The sequence below is a fragment of the Brachyhypopomus gauderio genome, chromosome 14 (assembly GCF_052324685.1).
Source record: "Brachyhypopomus gauderio isolate BG-103 chromosome 14, BGAUD_0.2, whole genome shotgun sequence".
In the NCBI taxonomy this organism is placed as follows: Eukaryota; Metazoa; Chordata; class Actinopteri; order Gymnotiformes; family Hypopomidae; genus Brachyhypopomus; species Brachyhypopomus gauderio.
Window position 1 is genome coordinate 313,632 of NC_135224.1, and position 13,962 is coordinate 327,593.

The following is a 13,962-nucleotide window of genomic DNA, read 5'->3' on the forward strand; positions in this document are numbered from 1 at the left end:
AACAATGACAATATATGAATAAAATAGACTTAATTTATACACGAAACGTGAGGGAATGGCAATAACATGACAACACTACACAAACATGGCATGAAATAATTCACACAGTACAACTACATAAACTGATGAAGGGAAACTTAAACCAACGCACATAATCAAGTACACGATCAATCAACACATGCATAGACATCACATTAACAGAGAACGATACCGGAGTCGCAAGGACTCATGGGAAGCAGCGCTGTCCCCTATTGGACCGACGCCTCAATATAAAAATATACAACACTAATAGTTGAAATTAGCCATAATCTCCGAACCGTCAGAACACATATTTCAACGCTACGGTTATACTTAAACTATGATCGGACAGGAATGCCAGACACCTGCTCTAGTGCTATATGAACCGATAAGAATATATTTGTGTTAACTAAATAAGTTACATACACTGAAAGCTGACAACATTGCAAACACTCATTTGAAGAAACACTCATTTGGGCTGCAGCGGGGTGATAACGAAAGGTTCTTCAATCAATATGCACAACCAGAACAACTCTTCATGCACACTGTGCAGTGGTCCGATTCAAACAGGCCCCACCCCTACCAATCATAAACTTAACATATTCAGTTATCTTTTACTTACTACATGATCATTGCAATGCCTATTTCAGCTCAATATTGATAACAACTAGTTCTATTTAGTAATGGCAATATTTTATTTATTTATTTATAAAACATGAAATAATAATTAATGATTACTAAAATAATTAATTAAAACCAAACCTGGGTGTACAGTGCACAGTCCTAACTTGGTCACCCAAACTTTTTAATGTCGCATAACAGCCAGCCACTTCTTATGATTTTCTTCAATAGTATAAATCACTTTACTGGTCATCTGTTCCTCTAAAGTATTTAATTCTACATCAAACTGTTTGTATGACTTCTGCATTTCCTCACATGTTGATAAAAAACACAGATACTCACCTGAAGTTTTAAATATAGAATAAGAGTTCTGTTCTGACACCACGAGGTTTTACCACCCTCAATCAATTCAGGTTATTTGTCCGGCTTTTTGCTTTGTCCAAATTAAGCCTATTTATGGATTCCTCCGGTCCAAAGGTCAACTCAAAACCTAGCTCGCGGGGACTCGAACCCCTGCGTATCCCAATCGTCTCGTCAAACGAAAGGTTCGGTTCGCCAAACCACGGAAATAAAGCAACTTAAGCCGGTAGGGACTCAAACCCTTTTTACCTTAGGGACTGAAACCCTATTCCTTGGTTACAACTTTTTAACCATATACTTTTACCTTTTTAGACAAAAGACTGGATTTAATTTAGAATCATCCAAGTACTGTCAGTTCACCACAATTTGGTTACAATTCAATTTTGCAGATTTAGTGTTTAACTGGCTCTGCCTTACCAATGTTCTTGTGCCGGCACGGACGAACTGACAGTCATTAGATGAGAAAAAAAAGTTCCAAAATATCCTGCAATCACGTCGGGGTCACCAATTGTCGTGCTTTGATCCTCTTTCACCTAGCACAGCATGCTCGTTGATTGCAAGAGAAAACATTACCAGTCTTGTCTTTATCCTTTTATTAAATGTATACAAAAATACAGAGGACTCTGGAGAGAACACACACAAGCCTATCTACTCTACCCTATGGCTCTGTGCGCAGGTCTCTGCCCGACCCATTTTCCTCCTGTTCTATATATTGTGGCCTGGGTATAAGCCCCCCCGTTTCTTTTGGACTTTCCCTAACCTAGCCTGTTAGACAAAGGCTGATTGTCTAAGACATTCACAATCCGCTGAGCTCATCTTGTTTTTTCCCTAAATCTTACAATGACTTTTGCCAATTATGATTTTCACAGACTTAATAGTGGTTCCATACATAGGAGTTGCACGTAGATCACATACGTTAAACATACAGATGTTTCCTTACTAAGAGTGGGAGAGAGGCCTTCGCTTCCTGGTCCTGTCAAACTGATATACGTTCTTATTCTTCTTCTTAAGCATCCTGTTCTTTTAGAAAACAACAGGCACTTGGAATATGGGACAGAGCATACAGGCCTTTTCTCAGACACACTTGATAATAAGCTATTTGATTAATACTATACTGTAAGCAAAACATAAAGTGATTAATATTAGAAGTTTGATTAATACTTTAAGACTGGTCAAATTATATATGGATTATGATAAGCTGCTTGATCAATACTGTAATGTAAACAATATATGAAGGGATTAAAATGTAAATCTCAACAGATTATAGGACACTATGATGGCCTCCTTCATGGAGACAGAGGGTATCCCTGCCTGTCCTATAGGCCTACCTTATGACTCCCTATTCAGATCCTGCACCTGGACCACAGTCCCAATACAATCAGGCCCACAGCAAAACCAGGGCAAGAAGTGAAATGACCCTAGGAATCCTCGAGGCCAGGTTCCAGTGCCTGAAGGGGCTCAGAGTAACCCCTGAGAGGGCGTGCCACATAATAATGGCATATGTTGTATTACACAACATTGTAACCATCCAGGGAGAGCGACAGCCTACGAACTCGGACATGCCCACAGACGAGGAACCTTACATGCATGTGGGTAACAACAGAGATGGTGGAGTTGTCAGAGACTCCATCTGCAATCACTGCTTTTCACATTAAATCATGCACCACCACCCCCCCAACCCTGTAACCTTACAATACAGTCAAATACAGTACAGTCAAATGTTTCCTGTAAATAAATATATTTTAGAATATATTTTAAGAATAAGATATAGTTATGTACAGCCATATCACTTTGTACTACATTCTTAAACTTCATTTTTATCTGATGCCATATGCTTTTTACACCACTCGGATTAGACCTGGAATTAGTAAGTGTTCAATAAAAAAAAAATTTAAAACCTCAATACAGTATTATAAATGTGGAGAATATAATACAATAATCGCGCCCTTCTGCTAAATATAAAAATATCATTTTCACTCACGCATTAACTCTGTTGGCAATTTTTTAACATACCGACTGCCTTTCTCTAGCAGCTACCGCAGTATTACATTTATGCTTAATTATATCTAAATATTCTGCATATACAGTCATTAATACTTCAAGCTAAAGTGGTGTGAAATACGACGCTCGGCTGATTTTCACATTTAAGTCAATGATAAATCTTATTTTCTGCATTCCATTAAGAGTGCCTTTTATAGTTACGCGTGAAAGCGCTTCTGTCTGGGTCAGAAGTTTAGGAACCGAAAACTCTGAGTATGTCAGATCGGAGAGTTTGTTAAACCCGCTTTGTGGAATACCCCTCTGAACAACTGAAAGACTCACACACTTTCAACAATGAACTTCAAAACACCACAAGTTTCACAAATGCACTCACAGAGACAATAACCATAACTTTCACTTTCACAGTCCGTATCACAATAACATGCTCAATGCCATCAATAACCCAAAATACAAGACTGAACACCAACAATATAAAGTACAAATTTAACAAACGAAACAGCTGAAGGGGAATAACATGGGGCGTGACCAAAACAAACGAAAAACGATGACACGAGACATGATTGGTGGGGGGGTTACAAACAAAACAAACAAAAACAATAAACAAAAATAAACAAACCTCATCTTACCTTACCTAAACACTTTAAGCGAGTGGTAAGCAAAAAGTCCCTGGATAGCTTACTGAGTCCGGCACCATTTTGAAGTATGCGATTGCGGAACACTGTCCTATCCCATTTTAGGAGCCAAAATGGTCATTTTTTTGTTTGAGTTTACTCCATCTAGTGGCTGCACTGCTTGGGCCATTACCAATAAAGACAGGTGCTGCTACCTGTTGACCTCATTGACCTCACTTCCTCAAGTGTAGGAGGCCACAGATCTGGCACCTTTTTTTGTTTGTTAATCTTTGGTTTATCTTTGCAATCCTTATTTTTATTTACATTTAAAGATTTAAAGACTGAAAGCCTTTGGAAACATCTGGAATTTGCATTCATGTGGAACAGCCGAGGCATAGAAAAAAATGCAGAGAAGGTAGTAATTTGGCTATTTACAAACATAAGTAAGATACAGCAGGGTATATGCAGAAATACTGAAGTTAATTTCAATACCTATTTGAGAGTTTTTAAAGACCTCATTGCCACTTTAAGTTGTAATCAGCAACAAATCTTTAACTCACAAATTGTTGTAATTTGCAAATTAATCTTTAAAACACAACCATACAACAGAACTCAGATACAATATGAAGAAAAAGGTCAAAAGAATAATTCAAACCAGGACTAGATATATTAAAATATAACTTAGGTTACGACAAGAAACAAGTAACTCAGCTATTTATCACCTAGGACAACTTGGTTAAACAAAATGGTGAATAATAAATAACAATTAACACAATACTCAGGACATGGGCCTCAATGCGTTTGTTTCTAATGACTCTTCAGTTTGCATCAGCTGAGTTTTTCTTTATGTCTAGATCGATATACATTATCTCATTAATGTAGGACAGTGCTTCTGTGACATTTACGTATAAATGGAGCACCTGTAGCTGCATGGTGGTTTATTTCACAATAATAATGAGAACCTTCGGAGCGTCAACACCAGAGTCTGTGTCAGAGCTCCCCGCATCGCGGTTACCCCAAAGCACCCACTCACTCCAGGTAGGAAGCGGTACAGCATCTTCTCAAGATGTTGGACTTGATCAGTTGGGCCATTAATGATGCTATAGCACGAATTATGATTTAAATTGTGTTTAGACACTTTACAGGTGACGGTGGCATGTTATTGTTAATAGTTGTGTGGAGGAAAATAAATAAATTCATGCATACTTTTTGCAGTCAAGTTGTTTAGGCAAAGCAAAAATATAGACAAAAATTTAATACCCCCAAAAATCACGATTAAAAGACCTTTTAATACTTTTTAAGACTCCATGGACACCCTGTACAACCATAGAATAAAACTAAAAACTATGCTGGTGATAATATCCGAAACACTTACATCAACTTTAGACACTTCCTGTGATTTAAAGACTTGACCACTATGGAAGGTAATCAGTCTCAGAATTAAAATTAAAACATAATACGCAAAATGGCAATGTAATCCTGAATTTGCATTTACATGTTCCACTCATACAAGCAACGTTGAGCTCAAAATTAAAATTCAAATGCAATAATTCATTTACATTTGCAATTTGGTAGACATCTGTTCATATTTCATTTACACATACACTTTGATGCTTCATTTGTGTCTTTATTTAAATGAAAATGTATTTCCCAATTTGAATGATCAAGTTTCATGTGATCATGCAAAGGTTGTATCAAAATTATAATTAAAATGTTATTTACTTAATATGCATTTGCATTCCATGATAATGTAATTTTTAACCTCACCACCATGCTAAAAAGATGACTCAACGCGTAAAAATAAAGCACAACCATAGAACACGGGGAAAAAAAACCAACGACGGCAACTGAAAGAACGCGGAAAAAACTCGATGCATAAAACGAAACAAAGGACGCCAAGGGAAGTGGCTGGCCGCAGGCGAATGCCGTAACAAAACAAAACCCTTACCAAAAATAAAAGAGTAACTGACAGGAAGAAATAAGGCTGGAGGAAAACTTCAGATGGACCAGAAGTGGCGCAGGAGGTAGATACTTGAATAAGTAAAAGAAAACGGTAGAGAAGAGAGAGAGGACAAGAGAGAGCTAGAGAAAGAGAGAGTAAGGTGGCGAGACACCTTAACACGGGAACGCAACTTGGGAGAAGACAAGAGAGAAGGCTGAGAGCGTGACGGCATGAGACCAAAACGAATCAGCAGTGATCCGTTTCACCAAGCTTCCTTAAGAAGCCCTAGAAACGGCTGAAACGGATCACCGCTGATTGCGCCCAGCGAGTCTAGGACTGACTCGGGTGCCTCTTGTGGAGGTAGAAGGCGTGGCATCCGAGCTAGCCCTGACACAGGCGAGATTTTTTAAACATGGCCGCATAAGAGATTAGATTAATTAGATTAATTCAAAGGGTAGCAGACGAGTCCTCATGGTGAATTTACACTCGATTAGTGTGAAATGTTAATCGAGCAAGTGGCAGACATCTCTGCTTTATTTGGTGCTGATGTGAATGTTATTGCAAAATTGAGAGCTGTGGCAGAGCAACTGAGTGTGTCTCGAACTACAGCGGTAGGACGGCCGACCTACGTGAAGCTGCCACAAAAACATTTTCTTTTGGGTAACATCAGCTTGATTTGTGCAGTTACATCTCCCCAGAAAATAAGGTTAATAATTAAATCTAAATAATTAAAATAATTGCTTTTGTGTCTCCCTCCTGATAATATATGTATGCATGAAATTATACTTATGGTACATTATGTTTGCCCATGTGTACAGATCTAAACATAGCACAGTGTGATCACTGTGTTTAAAGCTCAGTCATGTACCTCAAGTGATGTTTGTAGCAGTGATGTCTCAAAGCAGTTAAAGTTAAGAGCTTTTCTCCACTGTTGTTCCTCATCTGCAGTCTGAATAACTGCAGCATCACTGAACAAGGCTGCTCCACTCTGACATCATCTCTACATTCAAATCCTTCACACCTGAGAGAGCTGCACCTGAGTGGGAATGAACTAGGAGACTCAGGAGTGAAGCAGCTCTCTGCTCTACTGAAACACAAGGACTGTAAAGTGAAGATGCTGAGGTGAGTTCTGATTCTGAATAACCCTAACCCTAAAATATGGACAAAATTTAATACACCAAAAATCATGATTAAGACCTTTTAATACTTTTTAAGTCCCCATGGACACCCTGTACAACCACAGAATAAAACAAAAAACTATGATGGTGATTATATCTGAAACACTTACATCAACTTTAGACACTTCCTGTGATTTAAAGACTTGACCACTATTGAAGGTAATTGGTTTCAGAATTAAAATTAAAACATAATACGCAAAATGGCAATGTAATCCTGAATTTGCATTTACATGTTCCACTCATACAAGCAACTTTGAGCTCAAAATTCAAATTCAAATGCAATAGTTCCATTTACATTTGCAATTTGGTAGACGTCTATTCATATTTCATTTACACATATGCTTTGCTGCTTTATTTGTGTCTTTATTTAATGAAAATGTATTTCCAAATTTGAATGATCAAGTTTTATGTGATCATGCAAAGGTTGTATCTGTAACGCTGGGCTCCGCACGAAGGACGAGACACGAGTCCTTGGCTTTGAATACAACGTCACTGCTTTATTCATGTGTTGCGCAATACAACGCAACACGGAAATACATCAACACTAACACACACACGTAACGTGCAGACTAAAGACAACGACAAGCACAAGACACTGCACGAACGCACATTAAATAGACAGACCACATGAGCCCCGAGTGATTACGAGACGAGCCACAGGTGGGACGGATGAACACACACAAACAACCACACCCACGAGGATCCACCAATGCAGACAGCAAGACGCAGACGACGTAGACACACGCCCACAGGGAAGGGTCCGGAGCTGTTCCGTAACAGAACCCCCCACCAGGGGCTCGCTACTCCCGGAGCGTCCGGCGCAGCCGGAAAGCCCCGAACCTACACCGACGGGCAGGTCCGGAGCCACTGGGTACACGAGCCTCCGAGAGCCGTCTCCCCCGATGGCAGGACTGCCACGAATCCCCTAAAACAGCCTCCCTGGGAAGACCGGGGAAAACACCTTAGACACACTGAACGGGACGTTCACAAACACACAAACGGGTACGTTAACACAGATAGGCACAAACGGGAAAAGGGGATTTGGTAGACATACGGGCAGACTGACATACACTGGAACGTACAAACATGTAATAGGTGCCAAGCTACGCGCCAGGAGTAGGGCGATGAGAGGAGAGAACACGGGAGCTGCAGGCGCTGCAGCGAACGGGACCCCTCCCGCATTCGCCGTGAAGCCTCCGCCCGGTGCTGCGCGGCTGGCGGACGCGCCCGGTGCTGCGCGGCTGGCGGACGCGCCTGGTGCAGCGCGGCTGGCGGACGCGCCTGGTGCAGCGCGGCTGGCGGACTTTCCCCCCAGCTGACCGTATGACCACCCCACCTTGCCTCACGACTGCCCTCCGGAGTCGACAGTGGGCGCGTCCACCTCCATCTCGGTCGCCGCCTCGCTGCCCTGGCTCCAGCTCATGGGCCGCTCCGGGCTGCCACCCTGGGAGCAGTCCATCCGCTCTCCTCCGGAGTGATCGGAGGACAGGGTCCTTCTCCCTTTCGCCCTCCCAACCGACAGTTCCGAGGGGGTAGGGCTCTCCTCTTCTTCTCCGCTACAAGAGCCCTCGGACGAAGGATAATCCCCATTCACCCCCTCCTCCTCGCCGTTGTCAGCGGGGCCGGTGGAGTACTCCGACGAAGGGTAGTCTTCTCCACCGTAGTCCACGGTGGAGGCGTCATCCAGCGACGGAGGGTAGTCCCCTCCACTGTAGTCCACGGTGGAGGCGTCTTCCTGCTCCGTCTCCTCACCTGGGGAGTCACTCTCCTCCAGCTCGCTCTCGGGGTCCCTCACCATCCCGCAGAGCTCGACGGTGCCTACCTGCAGGGGTGACAGGTCCCTGGAGGACGTGGGGTGATACACCCGCCACAGCCGTAATGCTTCCCGGTGGAGCTCCTCCGCCGACTCAGGGTTAGGGTGCCCCTGAGCTTGACGCAGCAGGGACGCACATACCGGATCCTCCATGAGCTGTGCCTGTGTCGGCGGAGTTGTGCGGCGCGGGGGGGAGGATGATGCGCGGCGAAGCCGCTTGCAGGGCTTCTTGCCCTTCCTCGACTTGGGCCGGTAGCCTGGCATTGTGGCTCGTTGTTGGCTTGTCGTTCTGTAACGCTGGGCTCCGCACGAAGGACGAGACACGAATCCTTGGCTTTGAATACAACGTCACTGCTTTATTCATGTGTTGCGCAATACAACGCAACACGGAAATACATCAACACTAACACACACATGTAACATGCAGACTAAAGACAACGACAAGCACAAGACACTGCGCGAACGCACATAAATAGACAGACCACATGAGCCCCGAGTGATTACAAGACGAGCCACAGGTGGGACGGATGAACACACACAACCACACCCACGAGGATCCACAGACGCAGACGGCAAGACGCAGACGACGTAGACACGCCCACAGGGAAGGGTCCGGAGCTGTTCCGTGACAGTATCCAGAGGTGGGGACTCGAGTCACATGACTTGGACTCGAGTCAGACTCGAGTGATTAATATTAAGACTTTTGACTTGACTTGAAAAAATATTCAGAGACTTAGACTTGACTTGGACTTTTACACCAATAACTTGGGACTTGAATTGGACTTGAACCTGTTTACTTGCAAAGACTTGATTTTTTTTACCCCAAATCTAAATTTTAAAACGCATATTAATATTTATAAAGTGCACCCCATTAATTTCATTTCCGTCCTTCTGACGCAGACTGGTCCTCTGCTTTTCCACACTCTGTACGTGTGTGTGTGTGCATGGGCTGCAGCACAACCAATCAAATGGGGGGTTGGCGAACGTACAGTTGTGATCAAATTTATTCAACCCCCACTGAAATAAAGTGTTTTGGCCAGTTTGACATTGATTTTGATCATTTCAGTCATCTTATTTACAATTATATCAAAGAGGCACTTATAAATTAGACAAACATAACATAATATTTATGATGGAATAACCACAAATGTCTTTACTGTGCTCACATCATTATCAGTTTTATTCAACCCCCTAGTGACATTATTTTTTAGTACTTAGTACAACATCCTTTTCCAGTTATGACAGCTTTCAAGCGTGAAGCATAGCTTGACACAAGTGTCTTGCAGCGACCTATGGGTATCTTAGCCCATTCTTCATGGGCAAAAGCCTCCAGTTCAGTCACATTCTTAGGCTTGCGCACTGCAACTGCCTTCTTTAGGTCCCACCAGAGGTTCTCAATTGGATTTAAGTCTGGTGATTGCGATGGCCACTCTAGAATGTTCCAGCCTTTCATGTTCAACCATGCTCTAGTGGACTTGGATGTGTGCTTCGGATCATTGTCCTGTTGGAAGGTCCAACGTCTCCCAAGCCGCAGGTTTGTGACTGACTCCATCACATTTTCCTCCAAGATCTCCTGGTACTGAAGGGAATTCATGGTACCCTGCACACGTTGAAGCTTTCCTGTACCATTAGAAGCAAAACAGCCCCAAAGCATAATTGACCCCCCGCCATGCTTCACAGTAGGCAAGGTGTTCTTTTGTTCATAAGCCTGGTTCTTCCTTCTCCAAACATAGCGCTGGTCCATTGTCCCAAACAGTTCTAATTTAGTTTCCAAAACCTGTTCCAAAACCTTTGTGGCTTGTCCACATGACTTTTGGCATACTGCAGTCGACTTTTCTTGTTCTTTGGAGTCAGCAAGGGGGTGCGTCTGGGCGTTCTGGCATGGAGGTCTTCGTTATGCAGTGCGCGCCTTATTGTCTGAGCTGAAACTTCAGTGCCCACATCTGACAGGTCTTTTTTCAGTTCCTTAGCAGTCACGCGGGGATTTTTCTCCACATTACGCTTCAGGTAGCGCACAGCAGTCGCGGTCAGGATCTTCTTTCTGCCACGACCAGGTAACGTTTCCACTGTGCCCTTTAACTTGAACTTGCGAATGATACTTCCGATAGTGTCTCTTGGAATATTTAACAACTTCGCAATCTTTTTATATCCATTGCCATTCTTGTGAAGAGCAATAACCTCTTCTCTTGTCTTCTGGGACCATTCTCTTGCCTTCACCATGCTTGGAAACACACCAGTAGATGTCTAGAAGGAGCTGAGTATCACAGTCCTTTTAAATCTGCCTAATTGGTGCTTATCATGCTTGATTGCTGCTCGTTGACATCCACAGATGTTTTCAAAACCTGATGGAAAACACTGGAATGAACCTCTGTTCTTAGGAGTGGTAGTCGTAAAGGGGTTGAATAATTGTGTCAATGAAGAAATCACAAAAAGGCCATTTAATACTTTATGACAAAAAAAATTGATGCTATCTTAGTTGCATTTAGTTCTTTAACAAGTCCTTGTAAGATTTCATTATGAACACAATTACAAATGTGCACTGAATTCCATAAAAACCCTTCGCAGCATTGGGGGTTGAATAAATTTGATCACAACTGTAAATTGTTACCGGTTGGGGTGTAAAATGTACACAAATTAAGTATTATATCTCGATCGATCGATCGCCGGTGGTTGGCGCCAGAGCAAACTAGTAACTAGTAACTTATTGAATCATATATGTGGATCAGAGGTAAATAAACTATTTTTTTTTCAGGCGTGAGAAATCAGATGTGTGGCATGAGAGCGTGTGAAGACGGTCAAATGCGTGTGTCTCATGCTCAATGCGTGAGAGTTGGCAACCCTGTGTTCTGTATCTGAACTCAGGGAAGAGAGCCTCTCTCTGTCACCATCATAATATCCAGTTCTATCTCAACATGGATTGTGCATTTGAAGACTTCTACGTCGAGAAAAAAATATATTGACAAAAGTGGAGCGAGTTTTCAGCTATGGAGGCATCATTCTACGGCCTCATCGTGCACAAATGACATACAGACTTTTGGCCAGTTTAGTCTTTTGCAAATGCAATGCAGAATAGTTTACTGAAATGTCTAAAATTGCAGATTCCTGTTAATTGTTCAGTTCTTATATTTGAAGAGTTTGGTTCCAAAACGCGATAAACGCCATTAAAAAAAAATGAGTTAGAGCCGGAATCAGAATGGTATGTGACCACTCTTGAAAAGCCAATATTCAATTTTTATCAAAATGCCACATCCGCCGTGTAATACTGCCCTACTTTCTCTCTTTCTTTCCAAAATGCAACAATCCAACAGTCCTGATTTCCCGCAGAACGCCACATCTCCACTCATCCAATCACAGTGCACCACCAGATATGTAAACACCATAGAACGCGACCCGTTGAGCCGCCCGGCATTTTTTGTAGCCTACTTTGTTAAAATATATCTCGTTTTTCACTCTCAAAATTCGCGAAAATGAACGGTTTTGATAGTATAGAGGAGCCTGTTCGTATAGCAGTTATACTATTTATGTTAATAGTTATACTATTTTACTATTTATGTGTAGGTACCATGCTAAACCAGCAGGTGGCAGTACCACTGGCAACACATTGAACAAGCTTGCTTTGACGGAAGTAAGGGTGTGTCTACAGTTCAGGTGTTTAAATACCCTGAACAGCCATTCATCTCTCTCTCTCTGGTTTGACTGACACCGAGGTTAGACCTATTAAAGAGAGGCTCCGCCACTTCTCTCTCTCCGGTTTTCTTTGAGGACACGTGAACTTTGCAACGACTAACAGCAAACAGCTGAAAGTCGTACTACTTAATTAACGAGCCCGAGTTACGGTGCAATCTAACCAGCAACCGATCAACGTTACCGCGACAACAGATTCACCAAACGACTTCAATCAAGCTTGCTAACGCGGCCACACGGACTGAAACAAAGGCGATCAACTCCCTGTTGTTAAACCGTGAACGAGACTCGCGTTCCTGGACGATTCCCCAGCACACCTGGACGACGTCGTTTAATCAACGAGGAGCCTGCGGTGGAAATTCCCTCCTAATTCCAGGAGAATTCAGGGAGGACGACAAAACCCCAAATCCTCAACACGTGAGACTCTTACCGCTGGGCATAGTTCATCAAAGGGCATAGTTATTTGAACTACAGAGTTAACTAAGTTTTTTTTGTTAATACATTCTGAATGTTTGTGTTTAACTTTATTTTCATAAACTTCGTTAAGATTTGTACACACAAGTTCTCCACCTGGCATGCAATCTCCATGTTTTATCTTCTGAATATTTGACAACTTGTAGTCCCCATTCTCAGACACACTACATTAATTTTTAGTTAGTAAGCCAGCGCCATTACTCTTTGTTCTGACCACGTTGGAATAAACCAGCTGAGCTCATTAACATAGTCGCGCTGCTCTACTGTTTAAAGTCGGCGCCATTGGAGTTGCTTTGTTCTCCATAGGAGAACTGAGATTACAACTCCGCCTCCTCACACGCGCACAAGCGCGCACACTTACTCCTCCCCTTTTTTTAAACACACACACACACACACTAGATGCTGAGTCTTCACTGTAAATATACTGATCCATGTTGATGCTCTTTGTGTTTTAGAATAGTTGGTTTTAAATAAATGTATCATTTATTTTCACCAAATTGTCTGTGTTGATGTCATTCAAAAGTGGTTGTTGCCAAAACCTCCAAAGAATTCATTGTTAAATCCTTCAGATACCAAACCATTCATTACCTTTAGTTGATAACTAAACTTGTGGTTCTGGTATAATTAGAATATGAGACTGATTCTAAAATTAATGAGACTGATTAATAATTAAGGTAAAACAAATTATATCTACTTTAAAGGATTAGTAGGTGAAACCCCTACATATGTCTGTAACGGGTCCGAGAGAGTCGAGGATGCAAAGACGAGGTGCGTTCAAAGGCTACGTTTATTAGGCTTGACGCTGGACACACCCACGGCGTCTTGAAACAGCTGTCAATCACACTGAACAGTAAACGCTCACGGCGCATCATAACACCAGTAGAATACACTACACCAGGGGTGCTCATTACGTCGATCGCGATCGACCGGTCGATCGCGAAGGAAGTGTCGGTCGATCGCGAAGGAATGTGCGTAGATCGCGTCACATAAAATAGTAGTAGATGAATCGCACATCTGCACTGACGGTTGTATTTTGATTGACATTCACGGTAGCCAATCTGCAATCCACTCAACAAATTCCTTCCCCCCCCCCCCCCCCCCGGTCAACGAATTACGTTCGCCGCCACCCCGGTAGATCTTTCTGACTGGGTCATCTTATAAGTAGCTCGCAAGCTGAAAACTGTGGGCACCCCTGCACTACACAGTACACGCTTACGGCGTGCTGACACGGTTTAACACACACAACGAATGTCACGTTAA

General features: G+C 42.6%; 1 protein-coding gene across 1 annotated transcript in view; it reads left to right on the forward strand.

Moving 5' to 3' along the window:
- LOC143474464 (uncharacterized) overlaps positions 1-13,962 on the forward strand; it is a 177,279-nt gene that overhangs the window by 129,396 nt on the left and 33,921 nt on the right. Inside the window, exon 28 of the mRNA XM_076971930.1 lies at positions 6,502-6,675. Within this exon, the coding sequence (XP_076828045.1) occupies positions 6,502-6,675 (174 nt within the window). The remainder of the gene's footprint in view (positions 1-6,501; positions 6,676-13,962) is intronic.